We start from the raw sequence: 24,590 nt of genomic DNA on the forward strand, positions 1-24,590 counted from the left end.
TGAGGCATCAGAAGGGAATGATGGATGTAAAATTATTACAGGGCTGCCACCCGATATACTTACTGCCATTTGTAACTAACGCTGGAACTGACACACTTTTTTCATTATTAAACATCCACATTAAGTCAACATTGGTCACTGTCATTTCATGTTTGGCATTCTCTTAAGGGGAAGGAGGGAGAGATGGGGGTGGGAAGTGGAAGGCTGGAATGAGAGGGAAGGCATCTTGAACCCAATGGTCCACAACCATGGATAATAAATAGGCTCTTACTTACAAAACAGGAATAAATATTGTTACAAATAGCTCTTTAGTTACAGCCCAGCAGACAAGTACATGTCAGAGCCTTTCAGAAGAACACACTCCTCACAGGAACTGGGAAAATCTGTACCACGGATTAAGCCACACAAGCATGGGATGTTTACATATGTGAACGTTCTTGTTCCAGAGCATGCTATGAATGCCCATGCATGTTCAACATGCCTACGTGGCTGTGTGTACTTACATAGCAGTGCCAGCTGCCCAAACCTTCTGCAGCAAGCTCCAGCATTTTATATCAGCGTACATAGAGCTCAAAAACCTGCTTATGTGTCTCCTCCCTCCTTTTCCAGTTACCGGAGTGCACACATGGATGTTTGAAACTCTGGCTACAGTCAGAAAATCACTGGCGAGCTCTGCGCATGTTTGTGCTGTGTATCTGTGCAAGAGCACGCTGTAGGTTTGTATGCATGCACACACATGCTGGCTCTTTGTGTTTGTGTATGTCTTGTTTGCAAAGGAACAGGCAGTTTTGGGGCTGAGTAAACATAGAAGAGTCCACTTTCCAATGCTGCCCATTCTAGTGTTTGCACTAGATGACAATCTGTGCTCTCAGCTACATGTATAAAAGGTATCGCTGTTTATGTATAGTACCTATCAAGCTATAATTAACTGGAGATGACAATTACAAATAAAACTATGCTCCCGGGTTTCCAAGAAACCAGAAAAACACATACACACACTTCTCATTTATACACAGAAATGTTTCCAAGAAAAGTAAAGTAAAAATATGCTTTATTGCATTTGCAATTAAAATAGGTTTTTCTAAAATCCATGTTCATCATGATGTTCATGGTTTTTACTGTAATCCTCTGAAAATCAAATCCCTCAAGATGGTCCAAGTTGGATGCCCATAAAGTGACTCACCCAAATCATCCTAGCCATTTTTTTTTAAGTCTTTCCTCATTTATGACAGCTTTTATACAATGTCTCTCCAGTTCTACAGAATTCCTGTCTGACTATTGCCTTTCAGCTGGCAGGTCTGCTTGTCTGTGAGGATCGACCCACCTGGGAACCAAAGTGCGATAACGGGTCATGGATATGTGTGGAGAAAAGCCTTGGAGTTTTAACAGACTCCCAAAGGTGATTTCCAGTCCTGAAAGATAAATCCCTACCAATAGTATAACTTACATGTCCTGAGCTATAAAGGACCCACCTTCAGTGGTAGGCTGCAATAGCAATTAATATGACAAAAACGGCAGAGACCAAGATCACTCTGAAGGAGGAAGAGCGATCTTTCTTTTGCACAGAACTACAGATATAACATACATTTCTAAGTACAAGTATGTCCATGTACATACAGCTGCCTTCACTGAACCTCTTTTAATTCTGCCCCTCACTCCAAAATCTCAGCAAGGAAACAATAAGCAAACAACACTGCAGAGTCCTAGTGGGACTCTGAGCTTGTGAAGGAAAACCCTCAGTGGTAACAACACAGCATTTCTATTTCTTGCTATCCACCTTCCCAACTCTCTCTTTTTCTTTTCCTCATAAACAAATAAACAAACACACAAACTAAAAAATCAAATTTGATGCAAAATGGAAACATTTGCCTTCATCTGAAATCTTGCTCTTATGAAGAGAGAAAACTTCAATTCAAATCCAAGGACAAACAGCCAAAGACTTCAGAGAAGTTGGGGTATTTGTCTGGATCTGAACTTCACAGCTGGCTGGTTAGTAGATGGCCCAGAGCACTAAGGGGAAAGGAGAACAGGTACCTAAACTTCACATCCTCCTTCCTTCTGTTGTGTCAGATGCAAGAGATAGTTCAGGAGACCCTATAACAAGTACAGTGCAACTTCTGAAATAGTGCTTATTGGGTCAACCCAAGGAAATCTCAAATTTGGTTCTGTCATTTCCTGTCTACACATAAAATAAAATATAAAAAAATAAAATAAAGTTAATTGGTGTGGTCCTCAGAAAGTTTGGGCATTTACTGTATAAAATAAATCAAACCCTACAATTGCTTAAAAAAAATTATTCAATTGAGCAGACAATGTTTTCTTCCTGCTACCATGTAAAAGAACTCCTTGCCTTCCACAAGCCCACCAGGAGGCATGCATTAGAGAGGAAAATAAACTTCAACCCCAGTTGAGGGTGAGAAGTGAAAACAGAAGGGTAAGAAGAATCCCAACAATAGGAAAGTAACAGAATAAAGTGAATGCAGATGGTTCCACTCCTGTTACTTAATCAAAAGGCTGTGCAGAGTCACTAGAGCCAGCATAAAGTCATGTGTTAGAACAACAGCTGATCTGTATTAAAGAAGATTAACTCGCAATGCCATGGTGGAGGGCCTGGGATTATTTTATGTACTTCCATTGCTGAACAAGCCGTCAGCACAATTACTGCCCTCCGATGTGAATGACTGATCTGTAACCACAGCTAAACAGCATGCTGCTTAGGGGCCTGGGTGCTTCATGAAGATGAATTTCCATACCATCAAAGTGCTTTTAATGGGCTTCCTGATCCAACCACAAGGCCTGCTTTGCAAGTATATAGAACTCAGGATGAAGGCTTCCTGTCCAAAAGGATTTGGTCGGTTGTCACTTGACAATTCCCAGCCAGCACAAGGGAGGAGAGGGGGGAGATAGGTAGAGTTGTCTCTGCTTTGGAGGATTAAAAAAAAAAAAAAAAAAAAAAGAAAAAGAAAAAAAAAGGGTACAGATGCTTTCTGAATGCAACCAACTGCTGTATCCACAGCTGAATTCAATGCGCTTAACAAATAACGGCAATTTAGCTATGCTTGCGAGGAATAGCTTGAGTCACTTTGCATTAGCATCTGGCTGAGTGTTAAAGTCATTTCTACATGGGGAGCAGAGAAAAGAAATTTCTGCTCCGAGCATCCTTTCAAGAATGCTTAAATATTTGAATATAAATTCCTTTGTGCTTGTGATCACCTCTTCTTATATCTGACACTCTGCTTTTCCCTTTTCCCTTCTGGTACTCCTCTATGTGAAATGCCATAAACATGCTCCATCCCTTTCTTTCTTTCTCTCCCTATACCAATGCTCTTACTCTTCTAAGAGAGACTGTAGGTACCGCAGGATACCTATTACACTGACCTCTTTTCTTCTTCCCCTTCCTCTCCAGAAAGTGCATGAAATTGGAGTTATTTCTACATCACTTACACCCAGCATAGGCTGATGAAAAAAGTACAGTAGTGAGAGATACACATGTACATTTAAAATTCATTACCCAGACTGCTTGCTTCTCAGAGCTTATTGATTGAACTCCATCTAAATCCATGGAAAATGGAAAGCTATCCAAATTAGCAATCTGCTAATTCTGGACAATATTGTTTGACTCACAAGCTTCCCAGGATGACTGACTTTTAGGTTTCTGCTGAATAGCTGATCATTTAAATTAATTCTTTTTTTCTGTGCATCTCAGTGATTCACACGAGGCCTTATAGTGAAAAGCCACTAATAGAGGTTTCAGCAAAATTCAGTTTGTACCAAATGCAGCTACAGACATCTTAGCTATATAGCACAATAATGGCTATGCCATCTCAGAAAACACTACAGGGGAAAAAGGGAAAACTAAGGAAAAAGTGTTGCTATGCATATGATGTTGAGACACACGTAGGAGCTGAGCTACATTTAAATCTCATGTGGCAGCATTGTAAGGACAGCCTTCTACGGACGTGGCAGCAAGTACTATCTAACTAGTTACCCTCCACAAGCCAGGACAGTGCATGCAAAGATGTCAAGTACTTCCAGAGAAATGCAGGAAATCAAAAACTCTTCAGCATACTCCACAGTCACAGCACATACAAGTTTTCTACAAGTATTCACTTTGCTGCTGTGTTGTTACAGCACGACTTCACAGGACCATACATTCCACTGCTTCTACATTTCACTGAAAATATTTGGTGCAGTTCATGTTGTCAATTCTCCATGTTTTCAATTCTGTTAAGTCAACTAACATGACATGACAGTGCTACATTGCAATGGTCACAAAATATCATACATGACAACTTCACAAGGCTAAATACCCAGAAGCCGAGCCTGACTATCAGCAAAGCTTATGCTCCTAAAGAAGCTTGAATATTTTCAAATCCAGCTCATCTCACAAACACATGTAAGCATTTCCATAAAGCAAGATTTCCACTTAGGCCCAGAGATTTTCAAGATCACCTTCTCATAATGCATGCTGACAGTCTGGATCAGCGAATTAGTGGCCTCCAAAGTTCTCATCTCTGCTGCCTCCTCCCTCTCCCCTATGTCTCTCCGGGTCTTTCTCTCATGTCAGCATTTGGCTGTGGTTTTCATTTTGCCTATCACTATTTTGAAAGCATCAACTATTTTGTTTAAAAAATGGGAAGAAGAAAATACATCAAATAAAAAGAGGGAAAAAGGGAGGAAGGAACTATGTAAGTAGAGGCACATGCAACCACTGGGGATTTGCAGAAGCAGTCACAGCCACTGACCTTTTCTGTCCTGCAGTTATTAAGACCCAGACTATTCACAACAGCCACCTTCCCGTCCAGCACCTGTTGTTCCCTCCGAAGTTGCTCCTTCATCTGCCGAGCCTCCTGGATTGCCTTGGTAACAGCATCATGGTCATTTAAATAACCTGACGACGTGATAGAAGAAAGGATATCTTAAAAAAAGAAAGTTACAAGAAAATACTTTAGCTTTCATCGATGGAATTCATCAATATTTTTATATTATTCATGAGAAAGAGTTAAAAGGCACTGTCTATAAACCTGCCTGTCTATGCCTTGTAATTCTATTACTGTTAGGTAGAGCCACCTGGATATAAAGCATGAAGAAGATCAGTGACAGAATCACCGTCCCGACATTTGATCCCATTAGTTTCAATATTGCAGAGGTTAGCCCCACAGTTTGCACGCAGCAGGATGTAACCAGATAGGAGTTAAGGGAAGCTTTGATCATGCCAGCAATGCCAAACTCTCAAAAATAGACCGTTTCATTCTTCCCTGTCTTAAAACTTGTGAATACATTAAAATAAACCACAGGTGGCGGTGGTTTGCTATAGATATGACACACATAATGGCTGGGAAGAGAAGCCTCATCCCCTGCCTGCTCCCCACCACCACCTGTCAGTCAGCACAGTGCAAGAACCCACAGCTACACGGGCCTGCATGCACACTCCCATTCATGCCCCTAATAGCAGGTCAAATGTCCACTGTTTTGCTGCAAATTCGCAGCCCAGGGCTTAGCCTTTGTAGTCATGGAATTATTTCCTTTTCAAATGTTACAAGCATCACCGGCACAGCTAATACTATTTAATTTTAAATGTGACACTTTGTCATTTTTTTTTCTTTGGCATACTGTAGATTATACTTATTATGATCTGCATGTGATTTGCAGGATAGAATACTGATGGGAGACTCCAAGCTCCAGTCTATTTTTCCAACATTAAAGGAGAGGCTAATATCTACCCATCTCCCTCCCCCTCTCCATATATACGCATATGCACACACACTTTTTTCTGTCTTTTAACTAGGGCATAAAAATGGCATAAAATGAATCTGTAATATGAAATTGCCCAGAAAAGGGACTTCTGTTTGTGACATGAGGCTAAATCTAACCAGATCCATTGGTGAATTGTGACAGATGGAGGGACTGTGAGACAGAAGGCAGGCACTAATCACACACAAAATGACCGGCTTGCCTCAACATGTTCCATGGATTCCAGCAAACTTTACACCCTAATCCATTTTTAGAACAAAAAACATCTGGGCCATAAATCCTCTAATCTGCCAAAACACGCTATTAAATCCCATGATTTGTTGAAAAACACTAAGATTAAAGAAAGGAAATATAAAATGGCTAACTGCCGTGTTAGGAAAGTGTTATTAATACTCTTTCTTTGTCTCAATTATGAATGTTCTGTTCCTAAAGAGCCTTGTCTAATCATGTCAGATTACACATCCTTGTTGTATTGCGAGACTCTTCTATCTGATCCACCAATTGCCAAAAAACGTAGGACATTGTCTTGCTGCTTACAACATTTCAGGGGAAGAAGCTGATGTCAGATTAGTTCAGTGCTGTGCTGCTAGGAGGATTTAATTTTGGTTTTGGGTTTGATTGTTGGTGTTTTAGATTACAGACACAATGGGACTGGTCTTCTGGGCAAACACTGGGAAAAAAAGTTTCTGTGCTGATTGTCACTAATTGTACTAATAGATAGCTCTGGCTGACTACCCAAAATCTTGAGATTTTTATATGAAATAACTCAATCCACGCTGCTTTTATCAGATGTTCCTGGTCAGCAATTCCAAGCCAACAGAATTCCAGTAATTCCATCTTTCCCAGCATAAGAAATCATACAGCCTGCACCACCACAGTGCTACTGGTTGATTTTTTTTTTCACCTCCATTTTAAGAACTTGCTTGGTTTCTTCCCCTCTTTGCATCTGTTACTGATGAAGCTTGCATGTAGTCAGAATAAATTAGAAAGCAAGCAAACAAACAAACAAACAGTAGCATTGCTTCTGCTTGTGCTCTTGATTAGGCTAGGTATAATACTTTCAATCTGTAAGAGCTGAATTTGCCTAGGAACTGGAATTCATGCCCTCCTCCAGACTATTTGGCTTTTCCTGAATACTGCTATCTTTGAGACAGTTTGGCACATGATAGTGAATAAAAGCAAGCACTCCTTATGTTTTTCAGTAGCTGCCAAGATGCTGGTGTGCAGGGAAATGATTAATATAGAAGCGAGTTGAATGTAAATTATTGTTGTTTAGGGTAGGTGGTGAATTATTGACAGAGAGGGGAACCGCATCACATAAAATGCATTTAGTTGCAAGGATTGCCAAACTAACATAGAGATGTTGAACATAATGGCAAAGGGCAGAGAGAAGTTGTTTCTGTTTTTAGTACACGGACATATGCCTATTCCCAGAAAGAAATGCTTGGATTTAAAGTCATACATGAAGCCATGACATTTGTGACTGCTCAGTCTGTAGCATAATTTATATGCTATAAGGAGAGCTCTAGAAAATGATTATGTATCTGTATGCCCAAGTGTAGCTATACTCTCAGCCACAGGAGGCTGTAAGTTTATGTGCCCAAGACACAACTTAACAAACCTGACTATTTCTTCATGACACTGGAACCAAGCAGCCTAAGCACTGCTGGTGCAGTGAAAGGTGCCAGCTCAGCTACACCTCAGCAAGGTGGGCCATGCACATCCACATCAAACAGCTTGTTCCTTGCACTGACAGCTCTGATCATTCAAATGGAGGAAGTAACTCTCTGGCAAATGACTACATGCTTCCCAAAGACCTTGCCAGGAAAAGCCTATCTCTCAAGGTAAAAAAGTATACTAGCCTCTCTTAGTTCCTTTGTTAAAATGCTATCAAGTTCTTTTGTTTTGTCTTTGTGTTTTTTTGCATAGCTCCTTTTTCTAACATCACCAAATGATTTCAATATGGTAATGAGCATTACCATTTGGTTGCACCTAACCTACCAGTTCGCATGAAATGACTCATAAAGTGTTCACAAGCTCTTTCCTCTTGTAGTTCTCCATAAAGGATAGATTTGTGTTGCAGGCTGTGCTGTCCAGCTCCTGCACCACAGTTAAAGACTGCTTATCTTATATATACAGTATGCATAGTTATACTGCTCAGCAACCTCAAAAAGTCACTTTCTATATTTGTAGCTTGGAGATATACAGCAGTGAACTCTATGTCATTAACAATAACTTAAGTATGTTATCTTTTGCTCCACAGTTTTCCATGGTTTATTAATGGTATAACACATTAATTCTTCTTACAAGAATGACCTTTAAAGCTCCATTCATCCTCACAGCTTTTATCCAATTACATTATCACTCATTATAGGTACAGCATTTCAAAATCCGCATTTTGTTAAAAGAAGTAAATTGCAGGGGTCTCAAACCTACGAAAAATATCAGGTGTGTAGGGAAAAAAGATTGGAAAGGAGAGAACAAGAGGTGCCACTGAGATGCAGGTTAGGTGCTTGATACCATATTTAAATGTGATGGTCACTCTACCTAGGACAAAAAATTCAATGTGAAAAAACTGTGATTTGGGGAACTGTACATGGAGATTAGTAGGGTCAACCAAATTAAAGATGAAATACATTATTAACTAACAATGTTAAGCAGTGAAAGGCTAATAAGAATAATATATGCATTAATAATTAACAGTGGGATACTTATGAAATATTTACACAATTGTAACTTGTCATACTAAATAAAGTTATCTTCTTTGCTGTAGAACATAGAAGCATATTTACTGTCTGATATTTGTAACCCTCATCAACATTAGCAATAATTGTATATGCACAGTGGAAGGGTAATGCAGTGGGAGATAGATCTGTTTTCAACACTGGATGTAAGTATGTGTCTTCCTGGTATCTAATGAGGTAGAATACAGACTACAGGGAGCTTAGGGAGAAACCCATCGAGATGCAAAATGGTTTCGCTACACAGTGCTGGTGTATCACAGGAGTTGTTTCTCATTGGTCTGGCCTATGGTTCCTTTTGTTCTCTGTGCCATCTCTGAAAATGGTCAACTAGGGATGTTTCACATTTCTGTAAATTAAGCTACAACAATCTTCCTCAATTGCCTAAACACAACTTGATTTATACACTGAGATCTTAGTTCATGTTACATTAAACCACTTCTTGGAATATAATGTTTTAGTTAGAAGGCTGAAGAATAAGGTGCTTACATATATTACTCACACACACACAAAGAGAAATCCCTTTGACACACTGGACTTGTAAATTCACCACTAAAGCCATTTTTATCTAGATGGTCCTTTGCCAAAGACCTAATTTTGATAGAAAGAAAAATTAACACTATTTTCTGCCTCCATGTTAAAAGCAGTCAGTAAGACTGTTCTAAAGATACAATATCAAATTTGTGGTTTTTTGAATGAACCCAGTAATTGTGTTGCTAATGAGACTAAGATAAGATAATGCTCTATGCAGCTTTTTAGTGAACTAAACACTAAACTTGATTTTTTTCAAAGATATATTTGCATGTGTAGATTTTTAACTTAAAGGGATTTTTTTTTAAATTCATCATCTGCTTTTTTTTTTTTTTTTTTAGCTGACACAGTAGAAAATCTTGTATCTTTAATGCCTGCCATTAGGCAGGTGTCTATTTTTAGTGCATGCAGTTAAACAAACAGCATTTATTGACTGTTATTGATAAAGCAGTATCTGAAATAACACAGGCCTTTGTTCTCTGAGTCTGTAAAAGTTAACATACTCTTTCTGAAATAGTAAGTCCATGACAGTTTGTTTATTGACATCAATAAATGCAGTGTTATGGTCAGCCTCTGACATCTCATACACCACTGTCTGATAAATGCCCAGTTTTGAACAGCACCTATTAACTGCTATGAAGAGGGTCAAGTGAAAGGGATCTTACCTATTGTGTTAGCTCTGGTCGAAGGACTAGCTAATGTTGCTGGCACAGAGGATTTTAGTGAACTGGCCCCGCTATTTATTCTCAGAGTTGGCATATGAGGAGAGGTGGGTGACGTGGGAGACTTGCCATCAGATGTCTTGGGTTTGGCTGAAAGGTTCAGAGGCTGGGCCACTTCGTCCTACGATAAGCAGAAAATCAAAGAACATTATCAATATGCTGCTGTTGGCATACCACCATCTAAGCAAAAACAGGTTTTTTTCAGCTCATATATACCTCTAAACCTGTATTTATATGATATATATTAAGATCACATGTGATACCATCTTGTCATCCCTGTTTGGAACTGAAATGACTGATGGACTGGAAAATGAGCATTATACAATCAGAGAACACTCTCCATTTGCGCTTTTCATGTAGCAATTGTCCCTGAAGAAATTATTCACATTAACAAGACATATGCTTCCACTATGAAAACAAAGAGTATTTTTACAGTTAGACTTTATTATGTTGTTGTTGTAAACTTGATGTGGATGGAGAGAATTCTCACTTAAAATCCAACCACTATAATCCAAACTGGGCAAACCCATTTGACTAATTGGGTATTGTTATTTTGGTGGTTTTGGTGTTGTTTTTTGTTTCTTTGTGCTTTCCTCTGAATTTTCCAGGCTTATAACTGCAGGTACAAAAACATCACAGGAAACATACATTTCTTTTTTGCTACAACAGGAGAACAAGAATATCCCACCATTTCTTCCAACAAAATTTGAAATAATAAACTGGATGGTTTTGCATAAACCCCTAGATTTTCTCATATTTTCTTGATCTGGGCTTCAAGATTTCATTAATCATTACAATGCAAAAATTGAAAGTTTAGGAGACATTTTTTGAAGGATAACTAGAATTATTCCTAAACCTAGCTTGATTACACATAGTAACAGACACTGCTGCAAAGCACTTTAAAATCCAAGAGCATGTTTTAATTTGACCATAATACATAATAGCAAGGAAAAAAAAAAAAAAACAGGCAAGGGAGATTTATTTTTTTTTTCTTTTTCAGCAAAGGTGATACTTTAGAAATGATTTTAAGTGTCTTTAAATAGCCAGAAATAATGTATGTAGTATTAGATCCAGCCATCATGTATTAGTTTAGCTTTCCTCTGCCCATGTAACTTAGGAAAACCACCCCTTAGCTAAAGAAGTGCTACAACATACAGAGCTGTTTCATCTCAAGGCACTGGGTAAGTTGATTCTTATTTCTGTAAGTTCTAAGTGCATTCCCTGTTAAAGAATTATTCCTGAGTTACAGTAAGTCAACACTGATGAGAATTAGACTCATAACTTTTGAGGATTTTACTGCTACTGTTAAGGTACCTGTAACCATTATCATATAGTACTGACTCTTTTCCACAGAAGGTGGTGTGCTGCTGTAAAGAAGGAATTTTATACTTAGCTGCCACATGTGTTAGTATGATGTAGATGTATGACTCCAAACACAAGACAATTTTGCAAAGTACCGTGATATAACTTTTCAGTTATCTTAAATAAGCAAGTTCTGAGCTAGACACTTTTGTGATTGACTATTTCTGTTATTCTTCCAGGAGACTTCAGTCACTGGGTTTAAAATGTTGCCTAGATCAATCAGTATTTTACACTCTAAGAAGGTACAAATTCCCTTACAGAAATACAAGTTCATCTGTATTAGAATTAAATAAATTAACATACGTTAAATCGAAGTAGACTTGCTCTGCTGTTCCATTGATTTCAATTTAAAAAATCCTACAACAGTGCAACTATGAAGCCAAAACAGAGACAGCTGTATGAAGCCTAAGTTCAAGCTAACCAGTGAACCAACAAACACAGTGACCTGAAGATCAAAGTCATCAGTTTAGAAGACAGTATCAGAAACAATGCAAACCTGCCTACAAACTTGTTGTAGGCCAATTCAAGAGGCATTATTTTCCATGTATATTCAACTCCCGACCTCTATTGCAAGTGTCAACAAAAGGGGCTGATTAGTTTCAGATATGGCAGTAAAAGCTGCAGCGCACACTCTGGTGACAGAAAATCTGGCTGAGAACACCACTTCAGTTCCTGCAGGACAACAAAGACAAGGATGTCAAGGACTCTCACTACCAAGTCATCCTGGATTCCAATCTGCATCCTTGTACTAGAACATTTTTTTCAGTCCCATCCTTTACTAAATCCCTGGGCTATTCTGTTCCTATTAAATTTATTTCCTTCTCGTATCTCATTCCCTCTCTCCTTCCTCAGTTCTTCTCTTCCACTCTTTTAGCTTGGTGTGAAACAAAGTCTTGCAAGTTAGAAATGGGGGGAGGCATTTTCTCCATCACAGGCACCCAGCAATGAAGCTATCTTTGCTGTACTATTCTTGGTAGTAAGAATACTCTTCTTCATTCAAGTCAGCACAGCTTCTCTGGAGCCAAGAAGTATAAGGCCTTGTGGAAATAATAGAAGCCGACAGTTCCAGAGCTGATAAATGTCATTCCAAATTGCCCCTTCATTCACTTTCATTGTGTGTTCAGGCTAATGGTAAGTTAATCAGAGGTCACAGAAGCTTGCTTCTCATATAAGAGAAAAAGGAAACAAGTTTCTGATATTATCTCTATTTACAAAATCATATTACTTCACTGTTTGTTCTTCATAATAATTTTACTTCTAAGAGCATTTTGAAATCCTCACTGGAACTCAAAATATATACTCAAATATATTAAAAATTTATTCAGAGAGTTTAGAAATCCTGTGTTGCATCTTGAACTGATCATAACTTACGTCTCTACCACAGTGGAACAGTTTATTCCATAGGAGACTGAAAAATATTTGAGAGATAATGGGTAATAGTACAGAATGGTGTTAAATGTGAAGCTGACTGTTAGGATCTTCACTTCTGTACTCAGAGAGGCCTTTTACTCTTTATCCTGTCAGTAGACACAAATTCAGAATTCTTTGGATGAGATCCTATTCTCTGCTCTTCCAGTTTAAACCAGCACCGCATCATCTTCATTCTTGATTTGCACCTGAATAACCCAGAGAAGAACTGTGTTTGACTACAAAATCTTCCAGTTAACATCCTGTCACATTACAGATTAGCAGGCTTCACTCTCTGTTGTGTCAAGGCACAAGCACAAAGACAGCTAGGGCAAGAAAGAGTAACAACAACACTGAGAAATAGATGTAGCATATTCACTTCAGGTAGACTGTATCTTTAAAGACTTGGAAGATTCCATATTATACAGAGAGATCACAGAACCTAGAACTACCTGCTGCACTTAGTTTTTATTAAAGAAAGCTTGGCACTGATTGATCCCTGCCATTTTCTTCCATGCCACTGATGAGTTTTTTTTTTCAAGCTGGCATTATTTAGAGTTAGACAAAGTCAAAAGACTTGTTTACGTATCAGCCAAAATGATTAATACTTAGAGCAGAGGACATTAAAAGTCTTGTAATAATATAAAAACAGATATGATGAAAGTAGAATATGACCTCAACGAAAGACAATGAAATAGATCCTTTAAAGTAGCGTATTCGTCAAGCAAAACAAAACACACACAGGCGCGCAAAATAAATGTGGAGAATAAAGCATAAGCAAAAACACATAATGGAGGGCTAGTAATGTGAAGAAGCCACAACAGGAAGAAACTGCTGGTAAGAGATTCTCATTCCCTGTATCGCAGCAGTGTCAGGATAGCTGCAAGTTTAGGACAAGCTGGTGGTTTGCTTTCCAGGATTAAAAGGCTGTCTTTAACCAAAATTTCAGAGCTCAGGGAACATTAGATCCTTGACTTGATCTGGGTTTTTATTCCAGAAATAAGAGGAAAGAAAAACTCTTCATCTACATTAAAATTTGAGGGACATACAGAATATTCAAAAGCTGGATTTTTTTTGCTTTATTCAGCTTGGATTTGTGTAACTTCAGGACTTCATATTTAAGAATTAGGCATCAGAAATCCCAAAAGTGTCTAACAAGCAAGGTTTAAGCAGAAATACTGCTGGTGAGTAGCGTCTGCATCAGTGCTACAGATGTCTTTTTTAATGTTTCAGTTAATCTGTCTCTATTTACTACCTCCTAAGATTAAAAAAAAATAGTATATATCTGAATACATTAAGAAGGGGATGAAATCTGATACTGAGAATGTCTCTAAATCATTTATTAAAAATTGCACTATTTTAACACCAAGAACTGAACAGAAGGCCAATAGCCCAGATGAATGAATCAGTCTCAGAGAAAGAAAAGAAGGTGTGTTGGGAGGAAAAACTCAGATGATTCATTTGAATTTTATAATCTCACTTCTTTTCACATATTTTAATGATTAGAATACTATTAAAAACACAGTTAGTGAATTATTGTACTGAAATTTAAATCCAAGTGCTGTATTCCACTGTGGCACACACTGAAGGCCCAGGATGCCAGTTTATTACAAAATAACAGAATATTCTGTGTATCATCTGACTGTCAATACAGATGTGCATAAATGACCTGGCATAAGCACAGCCTAGTATGGTCTAATAAAGAGGCTATTCCTGACCTCAGGGAACACATTTACCACATCTTACTGCCTATTTAAATGACCTTGATAGTACAAATCACAGCCAAATAAGGAGCTGGAGAGGGGGGTTCTAAAAAAAAAAGTCTACTGTCTCTTTCCACAACCTTGCTTCTGTTTCTTGGAGATGTTCATTTCAATAGAAACACAAAATGCAGAGCACTCACTGGCATGGCTGGGGCAGAAGACAATGATGTTGTTGTTGCACACTGAAGTAGGCAGCTCACAAGTGGTTTATCCATTCCGTCTCTTGCTCATCCATAGAAACCTCTAACCAACATGTATCAGAAACAGAGGTGCAACAGCATATAAGCAAATAAAATCCTTCAGCATTGCTGTCCCTGCTAGACTATAGTTGTCCACACACTCAGACAAAGATACTGGCATCTTTCTTCACGTCCCCTCCCCTTCCTCTGAAGCCACTCATGGTGAAATTATCAGTAGTGATGATAAGAAGACGAGAGGTAGCGGCAGTTGTGAAACGTGTTGTATAAATGAGCCATGCTGCTGATATTATCCTCACTGATGAAATAATTGTATTAAATTAAGCAGGGATGTTCACATGACAGGATGGGTGAATTAAATAATGCTCATCTGCAGCTGTACCTCCTCCTGCCACATTCTCAAGTTTTGATTAAGAATAATGTGTCCCTTCCTGCAAAGGTGGAAATTTCTCTAACTACCCAGAAAGAAAGAGATGCAAGCAAATAAACAGGCATATCAGTCATTACATTATGATAAAACAAAAATAATTACTCTTCAGAAAATTCACTTTATCTTACAGTATCTCTTGACCAGGAGTTTTTGCATCAAACGTAGAAGGTACAACCAGACTTTACAGAAAGGAAAAGGCACCAAAGGTTAAACCAAAGGCAAATATTAGAAATAACTGTCTCCCTCCTTCATGCTACTCCAAAGTGCACAGGTCTTTTGTTCCATAACAGTGGCAGAAACATCTCAGCCTGGATTTCTGTCTTTACACAAAGCAGGTTTTTTATGATATTGCTTTGCTGAGTATCTTTCCCTTAACGTGTTGCTCTCAAAAGCTGGGCACTTCCTGGACTTAGCACATGTTACCCAGCCACACTTAGTCCTCTCACTCTTTACTGATATTGCTGGAATAGTACTCATAGGACTCAAATCAAATGGAGGAGCTGAGCTGCCTTGCATTTATGATAAACTTTGTTTTTGTTCTCTGAGCTGCTTCTTTTACGGGACTACTCAAGAAATAAATTACTCCCAAATGCAGATTTGTACATTACAGTATTCACACACAGCCTCCACTGCTGCTCATGGGCCAAAGACGTTTGAGAACACAAACTTGTGTTCTGTAACACCAGTCAGGATAATGTCCGGGGACTTGGTCCTCTCAGAAAGATCCTTAACTTCTTCCCCTTCCATTTTTCCTTTTTTTTCTTTACTTACTCCTTGCCAGGAGGGAAGTCTGTAGCTACAGACTAATTTGCTGCCCTGGAAACCTCAACATTCAATTTTGTCTAGTCCACATGTTGTCACAATCAAATGAGAGATGTTGGGTGGTTTTCCCTTTGTATTTGGTACCACTGTTCCCAGAAACTGTACATAGGATTCACAAACAGCCTCTGGAAAAACAAAAATGGAACATGCAAAATGACCTGGCTCTACAGATAGAAGGCTGTAAGAGCTGCATGCCTCCCTCTCTTACCTCTTCACAACTTAGGAGGTAAAGCAATTATTTTGTAGTATCACTATTCTCTGAAACACAGAATACAGGTGCAGAAATAACTGAAGGCCAAATGCCAGCAAGCCTAGGATCACTTCAGTCATCCAGCTAGCTCAGGCATGGAAGAGTATGTGCTGTTGTAGATGTAGAGAAGCCTAAAACCCAGGTCTGTGGAGGGAGCTAAATCCTCCTCAAACTCTACAACCCAACGCAATCAGAACACTGTACCATCTGGACAGACAGGTCTGCGCACACAGAAGTCTAAAAGCAACTCTAAAAACTTCTCAGGAAAGGCAAGTGTTGCAATGAGGCCTAGTTCTCTGGGGGGCTCCTTGGGTTCAAGACAGGCTGTTTGGCCAACAGAATGCATCAGGGCACAGAATTTAGCAAAATGAGCAGACTTGTGTGTGTTTACTCAAAACTCATTCATTTAGTTTCTAAAATCCTCAGAGATGCATCCTCCAGACCATACTTGCAGCTTCTGGCTGGCTTTGGATTGCCAAAACGCCCACCATCCTTGCGAAGTTTCCCTGTAATCTCCACAGACAAATAGCACAATGTGTTGGAGAAAAGTGGTTGGTATGAGATTTCTAGGCTATTTTTGTTTGATCGTGAGTTTTCACTTACACTGATCTCTAAGAGAAACCTGACTTACGATTTCTTATCCCAAAACAGAGCCAAAATTCAAACATCATTTTTAATCCATACAAAACTAACTGATATACTCCTTTTGCCATTATTCTGCTTCTTGGGCACTTTTCTTCAGCTAGATCAAAACAAGCTGAAGTAAGTGTTTCTCAGGACCCAGTGCAAGGATTTTCAGTACAGCACAAAACAAAACTACAGGAACAAATGGCTTTCAGCACTTGCTTGCATCTCATAAGGAAACCCTCCATCTTTTTCTGAATCTCTGAGTGAAAATTTAACTCAGTATCCTCATTTACAAACAAAAAAAAGAAACAAACAAAACAACCCAAAAACCAAACCAATCCATAAAAAAATCCTTCAGCAAAGCTCATTTTGAGCAAATCCTGCCATGTAAAGCTTGAAATGAGAAGGGTCTGTAGTTCCTAAAGATACAGGAGTCAACGCAGAGATAGAATAGCCACTTGGAATTTTATTGGTCCATACTTATGAACACATTTGCATTCTTCTAGCTTTTTGTTTCTAATAAATATTGTTCAGCTGGATTTCTTGCGTCACTGCTGTACCTATTTATTTGGTACAATGCTATAAATGAAGCAGCCTAATTTGGCTTAAGTCAGCCTCTAAGCATAAAGGGTGACCCTGACACAGGCCAGCAGGGAATGATGCAGACACAACTTTAGTACATTACTTTACCAATAGTAAAAACCACTAGAGAGGATCAATAAGTTGTAGTGGACAAGAGAAAGTTTCTCACTAGAAAGAGTGATTCTTTCAAACTACCCCCATTGCAATATATGGCAAGTAGTCAAGTGCAATAAATAAATAAATAAATAGATAGATAGATAGATAGATAGATAGATAAATAAATAAATAAATGAAATAATAATAAAAAAATCACTGCTTCAGTGCTTGAAAGGAATATTAATTAAAGTTCATAATTACTCTGACAGCCTCTGCCTTATTTTACAAATAGGAAGAATAAGGCACAAAGTGGCAAATTAATTTGCCTAATCTCACATGGTGTGCAAACAGCTGAGTCATAAGAACAGAGCAATTGCCACTCTCATTCTGACCAACGCTTGGTGTTCCACTTTTTTGTTTGTTTGTTTTGTTTGGATACTGTATTGAATCACTGAAAAACATCCATGTGCTTCAAATGAAGTAAATAGCGGTCAGATAATTTGATCTGTGGCACGTATTGGTGAACTCATGCTGGGTAGAAACTGAAGTGGTCCATGCCCTGAAGCATGATGCCTTTGCTGGCCCGGGGACAGACAGGATTGCCTCATTTGGAGAAGGCCAGGAGACACACTTGGAACATACAGCTGACTTGGGGAGAGGAATTGAAACAACATGGAGCAATCTTGTGTCGAGATTGTTCCCTTGTGCTCATAGACATGCTTTGGTTTGATTTTTATTTTTTTTAAGTCCTTGTTACAGAATTCTGTCCCTATAAAACCCAGAAGCCTCAACATGTGTTGTCCTTAATAATGCCCTCACCTTCCCATAAAAAAAAGCTGTGGAGATAGACATTAGACAGGATTTTGTTTGCTGCTGAAATTGAACTTGGAGTCATCACCTTCCAGTAAATAATCCCCAGTAAATGTTAAGCAGAATGAACAGCAATGAAAACAACAAAACCTGAAAGGACAGGGAAGGACTTGGAAGGAAATAAAACAAGGATCTGCAAAGCCAAACAGCATTACAAACTGGTACATTTTAAATGAACAACAAGAAAACAGAAGCCACACTGATCAAAGCCTCCCACCTCCTCTCTGTGGTGGATGACACCTTCGCTGGGAGCACACCACCACCTCTAACCCCACACCTGCAAAAGGAATTAATTTCAAAAAGAATACAGACCAAAGTGTACCATATCAAAACAAATTAGCAACAGCCCCCTCTTCCTGCTGTGGTTTGACGGGAGAAGCAAAAATGCTGCATGAATTGTAAGATTCAGGGGGAATAAAGACAAAACAAAACAATGGAAAAAACAAAAACCCACAGCTGCTGAAGACTTTAGAAGAAACAAGTAAAAAAGCTTAAAAGAAAAGAGATTTCAAACAGCTTGGACAACCGACATTGGTCTAAGAAAATCTTTTCAAAAACCACCTGTGCTTCCTCTGACTTTGGATATCTCACATAGAGTAGGTCTCTACACCTCACCAAGAGGCAGGAACATATGCAGCACTTCAAATAAGTAGTGCAAAGTTAAAATGCACTGTACTTATTTATAGATAAATGTAATTGTACGAAAAGTGCCAAAAAATGTTTTATAGCTGTAGATATGACCTGCCTGACAATTTGTTTTTCAAACTCATAGTTTTTCAATGGAAAACTATCAACATAAAACTCATCCATCTGTAATGGTTGCATGTTATTAACAACATCCCAGATCACTAAAATCAAAATGATTTTACAAGTCCGTCTTGCTGGATATTTTTTTCATTTCACCTCCTTTTAGTGGTAAGATGAAACCTAATCAGCAGTCACAGAAACAGGACAGAGTTTGACATACTGTATGGAATGCTCAAAGCAAATATGTTCTCCATCATTCAGCACTGCATTCTCAGAAAAATAACATTTTTTTTTGTTTAATATTTATACCCCGCCGATAACTGCATATGTGGGGCTAAATTACTTCAGAGTACCTTGGCAAAGGTCATTCCTTTTCTTATGCCATGGTCATGTCTTTATTTGTGTCATGCACAAGAAACAAAAGGGACTGCACTTCAACTTGTGGTTTTCCAACAAACTTTCTCATCACTGACACCTTTGAAAAATTACTGAAAAGTATTACCAAATACTACTGTTACTAGTTTGCACCCATGCAAATAGCTACAGAAAGCAAAGGGCCACCTCATTTGTGTCAATTCTCTACTTATACAATTGGAAAAAAATATATCCATTCACTATGAAAAAGTGTTTCTTCTAAGCAGCATTGACGTACATCATATATATGTTTATGTAACTTCATGGGGAAGCTACCACTTCAAGCTCTTTGAATGTAATGAGTACTACTGATATTATATAGTAATTCAAACGAACATATTAATCAACCTTAATGATCATAATTAAAAGTGAAATATATTGTACTTCCTTTTTTTTGTTGCTGTTTGTTTGCTGCTGTCAGTACTGAATGCAGATTACAAGCAGAACAGTGCTGAAGAAGTACTGAGCCCCCCTTGGTGAACAGACTTCAAATCCTATTCCTGATTCACACCAGCAAAAATGAAATCACCATCAGGTCCGATATCAGGGCCAAATTGCTGGCAGGCACAATGAACCACTAATTGCTGGATTCATTAGTAAGACTCATAGTTTGTCCCCATGAGATGCTGAACACTTTCAGCTCCTTTTAAAACCTAGCATCTTATAAATCAAAATTAACAACTGCAAACTAGTATTTCTGTTATACTGTAGAAGCTCAGCATGGATTTGAAGTCAGATCACAGGAATGCCAAAAATCTATTATATAAAATTAAGCAGATTTTTATCAGCCATTTTCCTGTTAATTCTGTAGAACATGCATGCATCTCTACACAATAGATACTCCATGCTGTTCCTCAAGCCTAAACAATCGGTTAAAATAGTTTTTGTGATGCTGAAAGAAGACAACTGCCTTAAAAAATACCTTTCAAATAGCCCCAGCATCACACTGCTAAGATTGGCCTATTCTTTTCAGACATAAAACAAATGTCTATTTAAGAACACATCCACATGCATTTCCATCACTCAGCCAGAACAAATTCACCTCCCAGAAGCTAACACAGTGAGATATGGAAAGAGAGAGGGAGAGAGGGGGAGAGGAGACCTTTAGTCCACCTACTGGCTTCACTGAAGGCAATGAATCCAGCCCTAGCTCATTTCAAGTAGGTTCAATTGTGTCAAAGGTTACCCACAAGCTATTTCTAGATGATTTATAGCTGATGTCTACAGATCTCTTTTTATTTTAATGATAACTTCAATACAGACATTAAGACATTCTTTGTCTTCACAGAAGTGTATGAGAGGGAAGCTGACATCTTAAAAAAATAAAAAAATTCCAAGGGGCTGATTCACTATTTCTGAACAGGGCCAGCTCTGGGCAGTTTGTATATCTTATCCAGAGGAAAGAATGGGAGGGGAAAAAAAAGACCTTCCCCCTGCTCTTTTTTCTCCAGTACTAAAGCTGCTATGTTTTCTGACTTACTCTGGGCACCAATCCTAAGAGCACTGAGTCAACGTGTGTATCACCAGTTAATTATGTTCAAGACAAAACAATAACATACTTAGTATAATTTTATCACTTCATTAGTAACAACATATACTTATATAGCCTTATTTTCTTCTGTTTGAGCCCAGAACAATTTGCAAAGTGAGTCTCAAATGATACTATCATGAGAATCCTTCTTCCCAGCTCTAAACCGTAATCTTTCGGTAGTGAAGAACAATAGTGCAGAGAAAGCTGTAGCAAAACATCCTGCAACTCCATGAAATTCTAGATGTCACACCTGTACAGCCTTTTAGCCTCAAAATTTGGTGTGTGTGCACGTGTCAGCGTACACAAGATCAGTACCCATGCAAGCATGCTGGGAAGTCTTAATCTCTATCTTGAGAGCACCAGCCAGTCTTCACCAGGTCTGATGACGGAATGAAGCCATCAAAGGTCCTACATCAACTGTGTGAAGATACAATGGGATAGTGGAGGGGTATGCTCTAAACCACTCATGTCAGGAGAAGCCTCCAATGCTTGCTCACATTTTAACAGATACCAGAGGATTCCCCAGAGAGAGATACTCAGCATCTCCAGCCAGGGTCTAAATATTGTGAGACTTCACAAATGAAAGCAGGTTTCTGGCACCCTTAGAACATTTTGTTCATTTTGCAATGAACACAGAAGAAAATGTATCTGTTCAGTTTGTTCTGGTCCATAGGCTTCTGAATGTCTGCGCAATTTTCTCACTTAGTCTGGCCAAAATGTTTTGGTTGTCATCTTTTTTCACAAGCCAGCCCCAATAAACTTTACTTGTTTGGTACATTGGTGATTCTCCTAGGTATTACAACACCACATCATCCTGCTTATGAGTTGCAGTTCACTGGAGGGACTCATTTTGTGTAGAGAAATTCTTATTACCAGAGCTGTGAAATTAAGGACTGTAAATCCAGATGTAAAATGTAGTGGTCAAACAGTCACGTGACACCATTTTAGCTTCTGATAACACAAATGAAATGCTACTTGACATGCATTTCTCAGCCAAATGTACGTGTTGCATTTCTCTGACCCCAAATTAGGTCTGTGCCTTTTACAGAGAACACTGAAAGTGTAGTCTATCTACACATTTATAATGAATGAAAAAGCAAACAGAGATGAATTAATTCATCCCAGAGTTTTAACTGCTGACTCTGTTTTCAGTGGACATTAGACTAAGATAAGAGTATCCAGAAAGGGGAAGGTTATTTCAAAGAAGACTCAGACTATTAGAAATAGACACAAACGGGGTCATTTCGATCCACAAGCAGAGCCGCAAACAACAACAGAGTTTAGACCAGAAGGGGTCAAAATTTACTGAGACAACCAAGAGCAAAATTCAAAATATATTAACTTACAGTGGTAACCTAAAGTCTGCACAGCTCTTAGCATGGTTCAGGATAAAAATACTCACTGACCTGGAATGACTGCAGCCCTTAGAGAGCTACCTTTGGTAAGAAAGAAATTCACAAGGATCTTACATAAAAAAATACTCTCCAGAACAGTTACATATATGTATGTTTTCTTCCTAATTGGACACTGAATTAAAATGACCTTAGTAATTCTGTCACTGTATGCCTCCCTTTTCTGCTACAGTGCCTCTTAGTTTTCTCTGGAGCATTTTGGAGGAATAAATGTACCCCTGAAACTCAACTTTAAGAAGCTTTTTGTGCCAGTTTTCCTGTGGATATGTCACATTGAGTTGTGTTTGTCACTGCGTAACTCCTGTTGCGTTCTGTTAGCCTGAAATCCCGTAACACGATGTGGCTGATTCATGACGTGACATGTCACTGCCTGGCATGTCAGTTGAGAGCCCATACAAATCCATGTGTTACATCTCCATACACACGCAGCTCTTAGAAATGGCCTCTTATTTTAAATGTACTAGCAGGTGCTGGCACATCCACTCAGAAAAGTTTAAGAAGCACTAATAACTTAATGAGACACTCCAAGGTGTATTCTTTCTGTAGCATCATGATTGGAAATTGGAAAGCCTTCTCTGCAGCGGTCCCCTAAGTGACAAGGTCTTTCCCTCATACACTCAGCACATCAAGACATTGAGCAATCTTTTATCAAGGACGTTTTTTTCTAATAATATATATATTTTTCCAGATATGCCAGTCATGGCATTAGCTTATCTTTCCTTTCAAAGCAGCAGGGAAAAATGTAGCAACTGAACAGAAACTAAACTCATCCATTAGTACTAAAAGTACACATTTGAATTTGTTATTCGGCACCAATATTGAATAAAAGCACATGACTGAGATAAAAACATTATAACTGTTTTCATATATTAGCTCATATCAAATTACCTCAAAAACCACAATATTTGTTGCCTCAGTTTGCCTGCCTCTAATGTTCCTTGGACAATCCGAGATGTTCTCTCTGGATACTACTAAAGCATCTCCATTACCAGGAGATACCACAGTAGAAAGTGTAATGTTGCTGAGAAATGGTTATGACTTCGTAGAATTGACAGCATGAAGTCTTCTATGACTTTAGACTGCAAACAAATGCCACTTGATTTAAATAATAACTCACAGATAACATTTTATTTGGTAGCTACTTTTGAAGCCTCTGACATGGATTAAGTTTCACCCATGATAGCCTGTAGCGTTTTATTCACTGGCTCCAGGAGCTAGGACTTCAAGGAAACTACCTGTTATAAAATCACAACATGTAGTTACACTGCTCTGAGAAATGAGTACATTCTAAATTGCTGATTTACACACAGTTTCTCTGAAACCCCTTTCCCCACCATTTCATTTTACACTAAACAAGTCAAAATGAACTTTGTAGAACAAACATGTTGTTCTCGGAAGCTTCACTGAAATATTTGCCCAGCACTTCATACCACTCCAGAGCTAATACTAACCCATAAGAAACTGCCTCGGAAAATAAAATGGATTCCTCTATTCTGCTGCTACTGTTGCTTCTATTCAACTACCCACTGTTATCAGGGATTACAGATTAACATGTTTCAGCTTAAAAACTAGCTGTAGAGCTATGGTAATCATTCAGCAGTGGGTATAGCAATATCATAAAATGTATTTCTTTAATGCCTAGCTTGAATTGCATTCTGCCTGAATGTGTAAAGAGGAATTAATTTCAAATTTAGTACATAACATGGAAGCAAATGACTCTTCTGCAGACAAAGCAAGCGGCTTCTAGAAGCAGCTAGACTAATCATATTAGAATTTGAGTTAATAACAAATGCTGCCTCCCAAGCTGAACTTCACATATTTCTCTTCAAGGTTAGTACCCCTTCCACAGCAGGAATAACCTGTTCTAAGTATTTTCCAGTTACCAAATGTGAGGATGTTCAACAAAAGCACTGCAGTCAGAAAAATCTAACTTTCCTCTTTTTCACTATGCAGCTCCAGATTCCACACTCTCCTTAAACACTTTCACTGCTAGATGGCATGACCAGCCAGGAACATCAGTGCAGCAGCTAACTTGGTGGCATTAAAAAATCTCAAATGTGTGATATTTATCTGGGAGCTCCCCAACCTCACAAAATACTGCTCTTTCTCACTCAAGTGTTTTGTTCTAGGATGGGCAGGCCTGTCATATGGCTTTGGCAAAAGACAAAGCTATCTAAGTTCCAGAATAAGACAAAGAGCTAGAACCAAATGTCAGGTCCCAGCACTCCTGAACACTGAAGGATTCTGAAACTGAACTAAGGACTGAAAGTAACAGTGCATGGTACAATAGCTAAGTCTTCAGCATTAAGCCACTGTTGTGAACCATTAATCA

General features: G+C 38.6%; 1 protein-coding gene across 41 annotated transcripts in view; it reads right to left on the minus strand.

The window, feature by feature from the left end:
• Positions 1–24,590, minus strand: part of SOX5 (SRY-box transcription factor 5) — a 622,935-nt gene that overhangs the window by 22,040 nt on the left and 576,305 nt on the right. For 28 of the 41 annotated variants that reach the window (XM_015868603.3, XM_085542533.1, XM_085542516.1 and 25 more), the window contains 2 exons: positions 9,692–9,869; positions 4,746–4,918 (listed from right to left, as the gene is read on the minus strand). In XM_015868603.3, the coding sequence (XP_015724089.1) occupies positions 4,746–4,918; positions 9,692–9,869 (351 nt within the window). The remainder of the gene's footprint in view (positions 1–4,745; positions 4,919–9,691; positions 9,870–24,590) is intronic. The other 13 variants (XM_085542555.1, XM_085542447.1, XM_085542560.1 and 10 more) reach the window with 1 other exon arrangement.

The sequence above is a fragment of the Coturnix japonica genome, chromosome 1, assembly GCF_054131305.1.
Source record: "Coturnix japonica strain WE chromosome 1, WE-NBRP24, whole genome shotgun sequence".
NCBI lineage: Eukaryota > Metazoa > Chordata > Aves > Galliformes > Phasianidae > Coturnix > Coturnix japonica.